This window comes from Scaptodrosophila lebanonensis, unplaced genomic scaffold (genome assembly GCF_003285725.1).
Source record: "Scaptodrosophila lebanonensis strain 11010-0011.00,11010-0021.00 unplaced genomic scaffold, SlebRS2 tig00001410-arrow-pilon, whole genome shotgun sequence".
Lineage (NCBI taxonomy): Eukaryota > Metazoa > Arthropoda > Insecta > Diptera > Drosophilidae > Scaptodrosophila > Scaptodrosophila lebanonensis.
In genome coordinates, this window is record NW_022060738.1 from 2,614,099 (window position 1) to 2,630,516 (window position 16,418).

Sequence of the window (16,418 nt, forward strand, 5' to 3'; positions counted from 1 at the left end):
CGATTGTCTAGTGAGAATTTCTTAACATTTCATCGATTGGAAGTGAAGTTATTGCGTTTTCAGTGTCAGTATGTTTGTGTTATCGGTCCGATGAGCTTTTAACAAAGAGCCAACATTAAATTTTGTTTTAAAATTGGTAAAACTTTTACCGAAACGTTTCAATTGATGGAACAAGTTTATGGCGAAGATTGCCTATCCCGTAGCAGAGTGCACGAGTGGTTTCAACGTTTTCAAAGTGGTCGTGAGGACATAAATGACCGTCAACATGTGGGCCAATCAAAATTCGCAATCACCGAAAATTCCATCGAAACTGTGCGTGAATTCATCAAAAATTAGCCGAAATCATCATTAAAATTGATGGAAATGGAATTGAACAATTGACCGAACATTTGGGCTTACGAAAGGTGTGTGCACGGTTTGTTCCGCACAAATTGACTGACGACCAAAAATTGCTCTCATTGATCGACGCTTGTGACCGATTATTTGACCAAAAATCACATTTTAACCATTAACCACTTGCCGTATTCACTTGATATGGCACCGTGCGACTTCTATCTTTTCGGAAAAATGCATTTGCCCATGAAAGGAAAGCGTTATACAGACGTAGAGGCCATTCAAAAGGCCTGCACCGGCATACTGGCGGCCAACGAGCTAAAACACTCGTTCGACATGCTTTTGGATCGCGCAAAAAGCTGTATTGGATCAGAAGGAGACTAATTTGAATAAAATAAATTGGTTTTGCCGAAAAAACCATTTTTTTTTTAAGTCCTGTTTACTTTGGAACACACCTTGTATATTAGGTTTGCGGGAAGTGAAAAATATAATATATATACCCCAAAAAGTATGTTTATTCTGCCTGTCTGTCTGTCTAGATCTCAGAGACTATAAGAGCTAGAGACACCAAATTTTGCACAAAGATGTGTTAGTGTGTAAGCTGTGTAAGTTTGTTTTATTTTTTAATTGTTTTGATTTTTATAATTATTATGCACATATGTACAGAGTATTTAAAAGAGTCGGTAAACCCAACTTGAGCTTCTCCACTTGTTATTAAGTATGCCAGGAAGGGGGATTCAGCTAACAATATTAGTACATAACCATTGCATACTTCCAGGCTTACATTTAAATATTACGTAATACTCGAAGCCACATCTGGTTACAGTCTTGGAAACGTGTTTGGCCATCATTTCATTAGACCTATAAAATATTCAAAATGTTTGTTAGTTTGAAAGCGGAAACGAAAGACATTTCTTTAATTCAAGTCATAACGGCCTTTTAAAAGCGGGGTTCGATCAAATTTACATTCATAAAACGGCTTACATATACATAAGTAGTAGGAATATGTTAATAATTTCAATATTTAGCATAGTTGTTTGCTTAACATTTGTGCCGTGGGAAGACATACTTACATAAGACATTAAATAAACTTGTCTATGAAATATTTATAAGGTTCCAAATTCAAAAATTTTAGCAAAAGTGAAATTTTATATATCCAAAGTTGTATTTGAAAATTCAGTGTAGAATGGAACGACAACAAAATCTGCTGAATTGTTTGCCTAAAAATGGAGATGCACTTATGATAAGATAATTATATATCTAAGCCAAACCTATTATTCATAGTTTTTGTGTATCGAGAAGATCGTGCTGGCAGGCGGACAGAGATGATCCTTCTCCACTTTTAAGTTTTCTGAAATACTTACCCAACTTTCCCAAAATAAACAACTCTGGATGGGTTTGGGAATAAATTAAGCGATTTTATTGTTGCAAAATGCTTTGCCAGGTGTACAAAGATTTATAAAAAAATAACGTAGCAATATGAAATTTGTATGTTCTGCAAAAAGGGGGGAGAAAATAAAATCATTTCGTATTTATAAAGCGCACAACATTTAAGACACATAGGTATTGCATATGTATGTTTATATGTAGCTCTTGAGATTCTTCTGTGAATGTTCAAGTATTTAGTCCGAGACAGACTTAGGAGAGCACTCGTGCGACGCCGAAGAACAGCAGGATGGCGCCTGCAATGGGTGCCAGGGAGCCGGCACTGTTGCATTCGTCCTTGCTGCAGACATCGCAGCTCAGCTGCTTGACGAAGGGCAGCGAAGGATCGGACTGGCAGCCGCTGAAGGTGTTGCTGACATCCCCGAAGAAACAGCTGCGCACAATCTGCGGCTTGCCGGGCACTGTGGAGATAAAGAAAATATTTGTAATTTTCGTGTTTTCAACCATTTTGCTGACTAACTTTTGTCTGGATATGCTAATTAAGGCAATGCGTCAGCGAATAGCCGGCACTTTTGAGACTTATTGTAGATGGAATTTGCAACGCTGCTTTTCATGCTTCATTTAAGCTGTAGATGCCTATATGTATGCATCTGAGTGTACCTATAATGTGTGACTATCGGATCGATTTCGCGCTGTTTTTGAAATTTTCTATTAACTGACTGCTTTAATTGCTTTTGCTTCCAACCAGTTTGGTATTTGTAGTTAGTTTTTACAATCCAACTACAATACTTGTAACTGTGAAAATGCACTTTAATGCGCATTGTTGGAATTAACATTAATTGCCTTAACCCATTAACGGCTTTGTGTTTCTACAACAAACTAATACTCCAATTAATGCGAAAAAGCAACATTCGCTGGAACAGCATGTACAAGTAATAAAAAGAAGATTAACAAATCGAACGGGTCATATTTTTATGCACTTAAGTGAAATAGGGTATTAAATGCTCTTCTTTCTCATGTGGTATATATTATAAAACATTAGGTAGAGACGGTTAAGGTAAACTCCTATTTTGAGTGCCATACAAGTATAGGAACCAGTCCAAGACGTCGTGTCCACCCACCAATGTCCATGGCTGTGCAGTGAAAACTCTCTTGTCCGCCCAAGGGGAGTGTCCGATTTAGGGCATATTTAAATACTTTAGAGTGTCCGGATAAGGGAGTTATCACTGTATATAATCTAGTTATGGTTGTTCACGAGTATGCCAATTCGGTCTACAGTTTCTAGGCACATTTGCTTTGATTTGTTTAGTTCATATTATTTATTTAATATTAATCATATTTTAAATGAAGTGTTGCAATGATTTTGGGAAAGGTCGGAAGTAGTATATATCATTGGAAAGTCCGCGATTTTAGTTTCCTACATGAGTACACAATGAAATGTTGAGTTGTGCAGAACCTGGAGAACTCTTTAATTTAAAGCGAAAAGAATCAAATTGGCAGCGCCAGACGAAATCCAGAGCTCTATTAAAATTAAATGTTCTTGAATAAGTCATGAATTTTGGGATACCAAAACAACATTTTTAGAAAATGAATGTATTTGCCTAAATATGCGAAAAAGAAATCATGTTGCAAGACTCATTAATTTAACTGGCATTGACGGGTTAAATAAATTAACCTTGAGATCTTAAGCAGATGTAAAAAAGTAGCAGAAAACAAAACTCACAGCAAAGTAAACAATTGCACTGAAAATAAAAAACAAATACCCGCACGAGTATGTATGTCAGATATACACGAATAATGACAAGTTGGTGGGCGCAGGGCAGTGCAATTGCTGTGAACAATTAATAAGCGTTAACTCATAGCAGGCCAATTAATTGCATATCGTTGTCCCATTTGCAAGCCAAAGCTAAATCAATTAATATAATTGCTAAACTATTTATGCGGTAATCGGCAGTGGTGCGAGAGAACTGAGAGCAAGAGCTGCTCAGCAGAATTGACACACAATTTCTTTTATAAATATTGAAATAAGCAGATGACTATGCACATATATACTTGTAGTATACAAGTATATGTAGTATGGTATAAACAATTTTTAGAAAATATTGTGTGTCTGTTTCTCCAACAAACCGACAGCTGCCCGCTTCAATGCCAGCGACGCGAGCGGCCCGAAACCGATGAGGCATTCGGCAGTAAAAACAATTCAAAACATAAATCTGCGACGCCTGCTTTCGCAACCAAAACACAATCAAAGTAATATGCAAAATATGCAAAATCGAACAGCGATTCGAGTCTCAAAAGACACACGAAGCTAATGTTCTGTTCATTTTTATTTGACTTTTATGGAAATATCAGATGCCTGGGCTTTTGTTATTATTTTGAATGGTGTTCGCCTCTTATTTACTTATTTTACTGATTTTTGAAGCTGTTATAGGGAACCCCTACTGTATTTTTAGTGCGGGCGCTGCTATATAAATTTGTATTCCTATACAGTTCCGATATACCTAATAATAATTCATAATTCTGCCCAGCTTGTGCGTGCTTTTGAATATGCTTATATTTCAATATCACAATATTCTCAAAAATTCCATATACATACAAGTATATATAACACTCGAATCTGCGTAATTTCGCTAAAAGATGTGTCTTATGAATTCTGTCTGCAGTCGTTTCAGTAGGTCCTTGGCCCATTTTAGGGTTATTATTAAGAAATTTGTGGATGCTTTTCATTTCAATTTAGGAGTATGTTAACTTTTTCTCTTGAAAAACAAAAAAGCAAACTAAAAACACTCTTGGCGACATTTTGATTAAATTGCAAACAATTGTGCCAAATTCTTTTCTAAGCCACATTTTTTAAAGCAAAGCCTATCATTTATTGGCATTGTTTATCTGAGAAGAGAATTTTGCAAGAATATCATTGCAAGCCAAAAAATTGCGCACAAAAAATACAGAATTAAAAAAAAAAAGACCATAACGTTCAAAAAGTTATTTACAATGAGATGAACAACCAACAATGTGATAACTACCAGTTTATCCCAAAAATCTTAGCTTTAATTTATGTTTAATCAGCAAAATAAATTGTGTTCAGTCTATTAAATAGGCAACGAGGGAATTAACTTTTTCTGCATTTCCGGCTTCAGCTCATTATAATTTATCCACAGAGACCTTCCCAACCCAGTTTGTTGCGTAAAAGTGAATCTTGATGGCGCCTTTTGTGGAGCTGCTTCCATAAATTAGCATAGGATGGACGAGAAAGTGGAAATTTGTTTCGGGCTGGAGATTGAATTAGCCGTTTCACACCTAAATTAATTACCCACAAGTATGATAATAATATTCGTCTAATTGTTAATTTCTTGCGCCCACACTGTCCACTAACTAATGAAGCTAATTGTTTAAAAACGTATCAAAAACAGCCGAGCGTGCTCCGTTTTATGCGAGTGGGTGTGGTGAGCCCGCCAAGCATAACCCCCTCGGATTAGTACAGTAGTCGTCGAAAAAATGAGACACAAAAGCAGAGGCATGACATCATATCGGCGATTGACATCACTGACTGTAACTAAGACTGGGGGTGCTTGGGAGACTGAAACCCGACCCGGATAGTGTGTGAGGTGGCATGGGGAGGTGGAGGTGGAGGTACTTACGTCCTTCGATGGTCTTCTTCATGCAGCCGGTGGCATTGCGCACAGGGAAGAAGTTCTGCAGGAAGCGTGGCGGGGTGATGCGGGCACAGTCCAGGAGGAGGCTATCGTCGGCTTCGAACTTCTCGCCACACTTTGAGTTGGTCAGCGATTCGCATTGATAGCACTTGAGGGCGAAGGCTGGCGGAGGATCAAATGAGTTTTTGGATATCCTTAATTTTCAAACATATGCCTACCCGTGCATGCCACACTGGCCAGAATGACAACAGCCAGCAAATACTTCACACTTGACACCATTTTTCTTGTTGCTCTTCAAAATTCTTCTGCCTTGCCAAAATACAACAAATATTACAAATTATCTCAAGAATGAATTTCTATTTTCGAAGTGCTGCCACAGACCTTGACACAAACAAAACTGCACGGCACGCCGTCTACTGTACGTCTGAATGCCTCAGCACTGGACAAATTCGAATAATGTCAGCGTTTGAAGCAACAACGTCCCCTCCTCCCCCTCCTGACGGCCTCTGCGTCTCCCGCTCCCACTCCCTCTGCCGGCCTGCCTTTCCCGCACCCATGTATCTCCAAGCGCACTCGATTGACTCAAAACAGCTTCGAGTGAGTGAGCGACGCAACTGCTTGCCTGCCTGCCTGCCTGTCTGCCTGCCTGACGGCTGAGCGCAAGAGCGAGTGCGTGAGCGACTGAGAGAGTGAGGCAGTGAGGCAGTGAGGGAGCGAGTGAGTGAGTGAGTCTGCGAGTGGTTTCCATTGCGTGTTCAGTTTTTAATTTATGTTGCTGCCGCAAGCGACGTTAACGTAATTTTGTTTTAGAATTTTATTATATACTGCACAAACACACATATACCTAAGTATGTATATATAGTATGTATACATACGTCGAGTATATTTTTTGGTATTTTCTAAACGTGTTTGGCGCTGCTGATGTCAGCCAAAAATTTCTTATTTATTTACGTTTTCTCATAGGCCATCATTTGTTGGCGATTTACAAACTACACACAAGCCAGCGATGAACGCAACTTCGTTTTATGAACAGTTTTTTAATAAAATATGTACTATTATATAAGTGTGTGAGTTATGTGATGGCTTTTATGCTTCGGCATGCGTTTGCGGTTCCCTCATCTGTATGCGGGGCGTGTTACCACAAAGATAGCATCATAGAAATGCCTATTGTTGTTGTTGTTGTTGTTGTTGTTCTTGTTTTTGATAGACTCGTATTATTTATCCACACTTGTATCTGCTTGCCTCCACATTGCTGTCATTTTAAATGCTGCGTAGTAGCCGCACAAAATTCAACGCAAACAGGTTGTTGGCAGGTCGTGTCGACTTTACATTGTTGTGCCAACAAATGCAATTAACAACTGTCTCTTACATACGAATCTAAACATTTATATGTATGTATGTACATGTATGCATGAGTGATTAATATTTGAGCGTAAATATCGCCCCATTTCTGCCAAATATTGCAGAGCACAACACTGAATGCTGCGGTCCAACAGATGTGTGATATATTTTGATATTCAAACAAATCAGAAACATTTTTGATATGAAACATTTTTATTTATATTGTTGAGTGATGAGATCATTTATAGCATATTTTGAATTCTTAATATTGATTGCCTAGACTCAAGAGAGAGCATCGAATAACCTATTCAAATATGGCAAATATTATGATTGGGATCAAACGAAAAGAATATATACGAATGAGTGTTAAATTAAAAATAATTTAAGGTTGAGCTGTGTCCAATACTAAACTTTCTTAAAATTATTTTCTTAAACTTAGCTTCCTTTTGTACTTTATCGACTGCTCTGTGCTGTCGAATTCTTTCACTATTTAAGCATCAGCTTTTCTCAACTCTGAGCCAGGCTAAGAATCTCAAATATCCAATCCTTTCGAAAAACAGAGTTCAATAGGTAAAATGTATATCCTATTACGTTAAAGTTGTCGGTGAACAAAATATGGTTGTGCCTAATCTTAGATATATATCAAGTATGTAAATAAATAATTTAGCCTGCATTCGTTTACTCTGGCCAAAGGGAAACGTATTGCAGACGTCTAATACGAAATATATATGTGTCTCTGCAGTCGTGTACTATTCTATTCATCTGCAATATCGAGAGAACCAAAAAAATGAATGAATGAGTGCACGCGCACTACTGAGTGGCTGAATGCAAAGACCAAGCAAATGCAGAATTTTCACAATAACAACTGAATAGATCGTGAGAAAAGATCAAATTGGACCGTTACTTTCGTTTGACCTCAAGAAGGAAAGTATTCGTTCATTCAAAAGGGTGTCTTCATGCAGCTCTCTAAGTCGTGCATTTATCTAACTTCATACTTATGTATGAATCGGTAAACAACTTTAAATTTTACTTATGCATTTATCTTTATATGAGTAGTTCTTTATAGGCATAACGAACTCATTTAGCTCCGCCTATAAGTATTTATCAGACGCCCGCACGCTGCTGCCAAACAATTGCCATTCACTTAATAGCAATCATTTTATTTTCATAGCCGTTTTATTCTCTCTTTTATGACACACACATCCCTCCACCATTGTTAACAGACGGACAGACAGACAGACAGACAGACAGACAGACAGACATACATACATACATATGTAGATATCTTTCCATTTCCCAGCCCAGCCCCAAAGCTTGTGAGTTCTCAGTAGAACATTTTCTAATGCGCACGGCATCCGAAGACGTTTCAATTAAGTAATTTCTAAATTATGCCAAATGAGTTTGGGGTCAATTGTGCATGGCGAGTAGGTGGGGGTGGGGGCGGGAAGTCACCGGCGGAGACGTGCCTGAGCAGCCACTCAAGTAGTGGCATTAACTCGAAGACAGTTTCTTGACCTTTCTCGCCACACTTCAATGTAAAGTGCATTTAACACTTTTGTAAACTCGAATTCGAAGGGTAGCCCGCAGTGCAGCCGAGTTGTAAACGAAATTAAAATCAATTAGGCATAATTAACAAAGCAGACACTCTCTCTATCTCTCTCACACACACACACACACACACACACATGGCCATACACACCCACATGCATTAACATAAGAACCCAAAAAACAACAACAAATTGGCCAATGTGGGCAATATACATACACACGGAGAAAAATCGTATATGATTTAACTCTCTTTTCGACTTACTTAGTGGAGCTGGGAAGTGTCTAATTAAAAAACGATTGCGTCGATTCTTTTTGTCGATGGCAAACGGGGATACAAGTGGGGTTATCTTGGAAGACCCACTATGTTGAGTACATTTCCAATCTGGACAAATCTGACTGAAAATCAGTCTGTTTTTACTAGCGTTCAGTACTCCCATTTCCTTTTTCAAAAGTCAAGAATCGGACTTTTAGTTTTGGGCATCGATTTCGTAAATCCAAGCCACATTCCACATTCCAGGTGGAAAGAAACTAGAATTCAATTAAAATTCATTTCAAATAGATCCATAATTAAAACAATTCACGTCTCTCTCTCGGTTCTGGCCTTTCTTGCATACCTGAAACAATATCACTATCTCCATTGGGCCGATTTCATACTTGCATTTTAAAATACGGTTCGAGGTGAAGTTAGGATAGGCCACTTTTCTTTCAGTGTACGCGTGTGGGTACACCGAGGGGGGCTTTGACTTCAGTTACGGGTCGCTGTCGCTACGGATTGCGTGACCTTTTTCGAGTTTCGTTTAATTTCCTTTCCGAAAGTGTGCGCAGTATAAAAAAATGTGAACAGCTCGAGCATTGTTGTTTTGTTTCTTATATACGGCCATCACATACATCCACTAATTAAGCTCAGGTGTTGCCCCCACCTACCGGGCTTGAAGCTGACTCACAAAACGCACATCCAACGACTGAGCTCAGTTCTGTAAATAAACTGATTGCTAGAGTGACTATGCGAGTTGACTAATATTTTCACATATGTATGTATTTGTACATAAGAGTATGTACATATGCCCCTCGTTCAATGAGTGGAAAGTGGCCATAAAATTTCCACAGCCCGAATAGAAACTAATCTGGAATAAGATAGCTCTGTAATTCGATTTGACACGTAAAGCACTTACGATGAATTGTTATTCGAATTGCAACTAATCTGTATGCCGATCTTGCACTCATTAGTCAGATTTTATTTAAAAAGTGGCCCTTATACAATAAACTATCACGATATGTAGAAACAATTCACTTATTTCTTCCATTGATTAGTCAGCAAGCTGCGATTATCAACACTTTTCGTGCAGTTTGTTGCACCACAAGGTCTTTTGTTTAATGCCACAAGAAGCGGAAGTGATAAACAGATTTGAGTCTGCGAGCAATATATCCTACATACTATACTTTATTATAAATAAATATATTTGTGTACAACGCATTCAGATAAAAGCGCAGAATCCATTCACAGTTCAGAGAATTCAATGGATAATCAGCAATGCAAGAACGAATGACAGCGCTACAAAAGACAATACTTACTTAATTCAAGTTCAGGCCGGCCCGACTCTTGAATATCCTGCAACCACCCCTTTCCCCCACTACAGCCATTTAACTAAAATAATCGTCGTTCCACGAGCACACCAACATACTAGATACATATAGATTTCCATAGTACTATATACATATTACTAATTTATAACCCATTTAATGCCAAATTAAATTAAAACAAATATATATCCTACAGCTGCCAACATTCGAAGCAGGACCGATCAAGAAAAGTCTTAATAGCTATTATCCTAAAATTTGGCTGCTTCTACTTACCTTTGTAAGTATGTGTTGTCAATAAGATTGTAAAAATATCCTTCGAAATCCAAATTTGGGAAGAGGCGTCAATTACTGACTTTTTGAGGATTCAAAACAAATCCCATAATGAGAGATTTCTGATACATTTTGTTAAAAAAAATTGGATTCCAATCCATATATGTATATTCTTGTAAATAACTTTATGCAAAATATTAAGAAAATGTTCAAAATCAAATTCAATTTGCAGCTTAAACATAATTGACAAATGCGATTAAAATATAAGGGACTCAAAGTTAAAAAAGGAAATCTAAAAACTGAACAATAATGATAATTCTTCGTATTCATGGACAGTTCGAAGCCCGCATTCTCAGTCCATTCAGCAAGCCTGCAAAGTCTATTCAAGACCATTAGCAGCCATGGATGGGCGTGTTTTTTGATAGCCTGATTATTTGTTTTACCTAAAACAGGTTTCCTTTTATAAACAATATTCCACAATATACATTTACAATGCGTAGCTTTGTGAATTGTGTTGGCAAGAGCTAATTAAAAATTCAAAACAGATGCATTCGTTATAAAGCAAAGTGCAGAATTTCAATACATTTATTGTCAATCAAAATGTACACAACAAATGAAAGGCGCATGCTGATTGTTTTTTCTTGTCTACAACAATGTATTTGTAATTAAGTGAGAATGAAAATTTAAGCAATATTCACAAAGGACGAACAACTTAAATAACATTTTAAAGGTAGTTCAAGTAGTGAGATAGCGTTGCTTAAAACTAATTGAAAAGCTAAGATCCTAGGCAGCTAGGGGACACTCGTCATTTAGGAGAGCAGACGGGCCACGCCGAAGAACATCAGAATGGCACCGGCGAGGGGCGCCAAGGAGCCGGCACTGTTGCATTCGTCCTTGGTGCACACGTCACAGCCCAGCTGCCTGACGAAGGGCAGGGAAGGGTCCGACTGGCAGCCGCTCTGTATGTTCGAGACATCGCCGAAGTAGCAGGTGCGCACGATTTGTGGATGGCCGACCACTGAAAGTGTGAATGGAGAAAGATATATGTGAGTCTGGTGCTAACCAACGCTTTCTCTGCCAAACAATGGTTGGCAGATGCTATCTTATGGATACAAGTACAAAGATTGTTATTCGCCACTCCACAATGCAGTGCCATTGTGTCCGGAAAAAGGGCAGTGCCTCATCTTGCGGCTGTTTTCGTAATATTATTATTTCTATTATTATTATTATTTCTATTACTATTATTATGGCATATTTGCTCTATTTGTGGGAGCCCAGCGAAGGGTTGCAACTGGAAATATTTTCCAACTTACTGCCATAAATTAGCAACGGATTCGTTCTGCTGCCGGCGCATATTTACTTCAGTTTTAAAAGTTGTTTTTGTTTGCCGTCAATACGTCCACGGATACACATGTATTGTTTGTATTTTGAAATTTGGAACAAGTCAGGCGAGTGCCAAGTTATTCGGACGTGCCTGAAACAACTATTTCGAAAAGTAGCTGTGAGTCGCCATTTGATGACCTCATCGTTCAGGCACTGAACAGATATCAGCGATGAATTAAGTTCAATTATAGGAGGATTATCGGACAGAATAAATTAGTTCCAACGCTGTTAGTTTGAAACATGCTATCACATTCCAGATGAAAACACCAGCCCGGTGTCAAAGTGCCGCTCGTAACTCAGAAGATAGAGCGCAGATAGAGCTACACATACGTCTGAATATAATTCTGCTTCTATATATATTTATAAAAACAAAATGTTTACTTAACATTTCTGGTTTGTAAAGAAATCATATTGTTAAAAAGAAGTGGGCTTAATAGCGGCTTATCCTTGAAAGATGGCTGAATATGCTTTACATATGGAATATTTGGGTAATCAAAACAGAATACATAAATATTCAAATATTCTGATCATTTTTAAACAATAACAATAAGTATGTATTAAACTAGTATGTAGGAATAAAGGAGAGATTTCTGCTTAGCTATAAAGTTTATAAGGTAAATCCATTTTCTATACTTGTATGATCAGTAAAATAAAATATTTTATAAATATCCTTTTAAAACTTTACAAACATTATTTAATATTTGTAAGTAGAGCTTTTCCCAGCGAAAAGCAAACTTGTTGCTTATCGCAATTAAGCATCAAATTATAATATGAATTCGTGCCGAGCGCAAAGGCAATGATTAAATCCGCTTAACTGCCTACAATACGAATGACGACAACAACAATGACAACAACAACAACAACAACAACAGCTGATGCTAAGATATTTATGCATGACATCATAACGTAAAAATCGGGCAGCTGTGATGACATCAAAGCCACGAAAAGATGCCAGCAATTATGGGCATAACAACGACGGCGACAACAACAACAACAACAATATAGTATAAAAACGATGTGCGCCGATTATTATGCGTGTAATTAGCATAAGTATACACGGAAGGATTTCCGCTATGCCAGAGTGCAAAGGAAAAGAGTGCACCTCTAAAGTCAAAGTAACACGATATTCAATAAGCTGAAAGTATCCTGTAAAAAAATAAAGGCCAGGAAGCTAAGAAGTTTTGTGTTTCTGACACGAACCGGTTCTTATGTCAGAACAGGATATGAAGGATTTGTTTTTGCGCTGCTTGGCCTAAGCAGTGCAAATCTTAATGCGCACAAAATATTAGCAGAACGTTAGCAGAATTTTAACAGAACTTTAGCAGAGTTTTAGCAGAATGCGAGATATATTGAAGCTAGTCATATGAATGCCGAAAAATTGAATTAAAATCGGGATAAAAAAAAACTCCAAGGTATAAAAATGGAGAACAGCCTTAGATATGGCTACAAAGAAGTAAAACTCTCGCAAACTGAGAGTTCTTCTGATCACACTGCATATTTCTCAAGCTGATAGCTGTCTGATTCGACTTAGAAGGAGCTTAAAAAATTCTTTCATTCTTTGCTTAACAATAAATAAATAATCTGTAATTATTTTGAGTTATTCCGAAGTTATTCTATTATTTATAAATAGACCACCCGCTTCATCTTCGTGTCTTTTACGGTGCAGCAAATCACATTAATAATTCCTATAATTATGTTTATATTACTTACCACTTTCGAGCGTCTTCTTCATGCAACCTGTGGCATTACGGAACTGGAAGAAGTTCTGCAGATAGCGTGGGGGTCCAGTGCGGGAACAATCGATCAGCATCGTGTCATCGGCTTCGAATTTGAGGCCACACTTGGGATTGGTGAGGGATTCGCATTGGTAGCATTTGATTGCGAAAGCTATTCAAAAATCCTTTGTTGCATTATATGTTTAAAAATGTTGCTTTAAGTCTTATTTACCCGAGCAGGCAAAGCCAATCATGATGGCCACCGCCAAAATGCATTTAATTGTTGACACCATAATTGCGTTTTACTTAAAACTTTTACTCTCTCTTTCGCTCCAAAATACTTTCGCTGCGCTACACACAAACCTACTCTGACGCTGTCTGTTGCACGTCTGACGAGTTCGCTTGGTTTGAGGCGGCGAGTAAGCTGCAGAGTCAGTGGGTGGGTCGGAGTGTCAGTTAAGCGTCTGTGACGCGACGATTCCCACTCGAACGGTTCAAGTTTTTTGCTCAAGCGCGCAAAGTTTCTGCTCTGCCCGCTGTCTGCTGCCCGCTCTGTTTTGAGTTAAAATGTTTATTTACCGCAATATGCCGCAAGTTTGTACGTGAAGGTGTTTGTTTGTATGCGTGTGTGTATTTCAAGCGGTTCAAACCTCATTGTTATTTATTTGTTTTCATTCGAACATTAAGAACCGGTTTCTGGCTGAGTATTTGTTTTGGTTTTTGCTGAGACCTTTGTTTTCAAATTACAAATTCAGTTGATTGGTACACTGATAAAAAAAAAGGTTAGCTTTATATATATTGCATGTGCTTTCAATTAAATAAAGCAAAAAGTATAAGATGTGTGTATATTTTTAATATGCTTGCAAGTTCGAATGAAGGTCACACATACTTCAAATCTTTAAATTTTCTCTGGGGTAGGCAACATTCCTAATTGTGACCTTCGTAGTGTATTCAACGAGTGTTTTAGTGTAAAGGACTAGCCAAAACTGGATTTACATTTTTGATTTCCAAATTATGCATTATTATTAATGATAAACGCTTGATGTAACATCTTCTGGCTCTTTATTAGATATTTTATTGACCATAAAAAGTAATTGGAATACGGAATTTGAATATTCCTGTTTATACAAATGATTAAATTTAAAATATGATGATAATCTCATTAACATTGTACAACTAGTAAACTATTTGTTCTCAGTGTAGGCTGACATTTACCTAATCACGTTTATAATTCCCATAAGTCTAAAATACAGTCTAGTAATGCGACTTAAGCAAATTTGACTCATAAATACATTCGAATAAGTATAAATATTTAGGTACATAAGTATTTACAAAATAATTGCAACCAACTATATTTTTGTATAGCTTACTGTTCTATAGATTCCATTTCGAGATGATTCACAGCAAGTATTGAAATTTTAGAGCTTCTGCTTCTGGAAAACAGTTGTGAATAAGTTGTTGACAGTTGATTTTTATGAAAGGTAATACAAAAAGTACTAATTGACAGAACCTTTGTTGACGCTTTACACACACAGACAAACAAATATACATATACATATACATATGTACATAGCGATATATTCACGATATTGAAGCGAATGGCAAGTTTGACAATTTGCACGTATGACAGAAAGTAAACAGCCTCTAGCAATTTTCATGAGCATTATAATTAGTGTTAAGCGTATTACAAAAAGTACGAATGGAAAATACTCATTTCATGAGTGTATTTCAGAAGTGACTCGAAAATTGTTGGTGTTGTTTCTTTCACTTCGAAGAGAACAATTTCGTGAAATCCCAAAAGTATGCTACATTTTTTGTTTCTCATTTGAGATTGAAAGACCAAAATGAAAATATTTTGATAAACAATTAGTAAAATCTGTTTATGAACTGAATATGAATTAACAGCATACTAGCACAATTCAAATCTAATTAAATGTTTTATAAATTATATATGTATACAAAAAATGGTATTAAATTGTAGGGGAAATACGAGTAGCGTAGTTTCTGGAAAACTTAAAATGTTATTGTTCAAGTACAAGTATATTATATTTTCACGAGACATAAATGTTTCATCAAAAGGTATTTATTTGTTGTTGCCACCATTCATCACCCACAATGCCACACATTCTTTAATGACAGCTGCATATTGCTCGGTTTTGTGTGGCATGTCTGGGCTGTTTATTTTTCTTGTTTTTCAGCTGCATGGCGGGGCCCAATCCTTTGGCAGTTGTGTGTTTTTGTCTTTACAATTTTCAACTTGTACACTGCAATATGTTCATTTCATTATCTCTGCACACAATCGAAACCTAATGAGGCGCTGTCCTCTCGGTGGGGTGCGACACTAATCAATGGCGACAAGGCGACACAATTTGCATAAATTTAATTAAAATGGTTGCACATTCTATGGACTCGAGAATGGTGAGTGAAAGTAATGAGGGGGAGGTGGGGAGAGGGAGGCGATCGAATATGCACTCGAGATTGAAGGCTGCGATTATAGAGGCAACAGGACAATGCCAAATTAAGGGCAACAAAGCGGCCAAGTATTATAAAAATGTCTATATATGTATTTGGGTTGCTGGTTTTATGTGCTGTGTCCCACCGAGGGGTCTAATTGGATTAGTAGTTTGTTTTTTTGTAGGCTTCAACGCTTTAATGCTGGCAGTGACAGATTTTGCACGGCAAGGGCCACAGCTGCGCTGAACTCAACACATTTGGAAATTAAGTCGACTTTTGTGGATATTGTATTTCATAAAAGTAAGTATTTAAATGCGATTTTATTTTAAAATATTTACAAATTAGTGACAATGTTTTATTTAGTCTTAAAGTCCTACATATTACTACATATAATGTAATTAGAGCCATTAAAATGTTCCAAAAATGTTAGCCCTTACAAGCCGATTAATATTTCATTTCATTTTGTATATTTATAAATAAATATACTAAATAAATATAGTTTTTTCATCAAGAGTCATAATAAAAAGTTGTAGATGACAAATGATTAATTGTGAACAGTATTCAAAAGCAAAAATCTATTAATGAACATGTATGTATGTAGTCGTATGAACAATGTTATGGAAACCTGAAGCAGTGCCGAGAGAAGCTGATTATTGTGCTTTAAATATGTATATATAGACTAGTGATAAGCAGCGGTGACAGGTCCATCGGAGCAGATCGGTCCACTGATCGCGCAGTTGGAATTGAAGCCTCA

At 37.2% G+C, this 16,418-nt stretch overlaps 2 protein-coding genes across 4 annotated transcripts; both read right to left on the reverse strand.

Annotated features, from left to right (window-relative positions):
- Positions 1-1,726: 1,726 nt before the first annotated feature.
- On the reverse strand, positions 1,727-5,815 carry LOC115630558. Of its 3 annotated transcripts, none has more exons than XM_030527169.1 (4): positions 5,754-5,815; positions 5,591-5,677; positions 5,358-5,534; positions 1,727-2,180 (listed from the first exon to the last, which is right to left on the reverse strand). In XM_030527169.1, exons 2-4 carry the CDS (start codon positions 5,649-5,651, stop codon positions 1,972-1,974), a joined length of 447 nt encoding a protein of 148 aa, XP_030383029.1. In that variant the 5' UTR covers positions 5,652-5,677; positions 5,754-5,815; the 3' UTR covers positions 1,727-1,971. The 3 variants fall into 3 exon arrangements, with proteins under 3 accessions (XP_030383029.1, XP_030383030.1, XP_030383031.1); XM_030527170.1 differs by having other exon boundaries at positions 5,591-5,681; positions 5,754-5,791; XM_030527171.1 differs by lacking the exon at positions 5,754-5,815 and having other exon boundaries at positions 5,591-5,741.
- Positions 5,816-10,662: 4,847 nt separating this feature from the next.
- On the reverse strand, positions 10,663-13,602 carry LOC115630655. Its single transcript, XM_030527297.1, has 3 exons — positions 13,443-13,602; positions 13,206-13,382; positions 10,663-11,130 (listed from the first exon to the last, which is right to left on the reverse strand). The coding sequence occupies exons 1-3, from the start codon at positions 13,501-13,503 to the stop codon at positions 10,922-10,924; spliced, it is 447 nt and encodes a 148-aa protein (XP_030383157.1). The 5' UTR covers positions 13,504-13,602; the 3' UTR covers positions 10,663-10,921.
- Between the last annotated feature and the right edge of the window lie 2,816 nt (positions 13,603-16,418).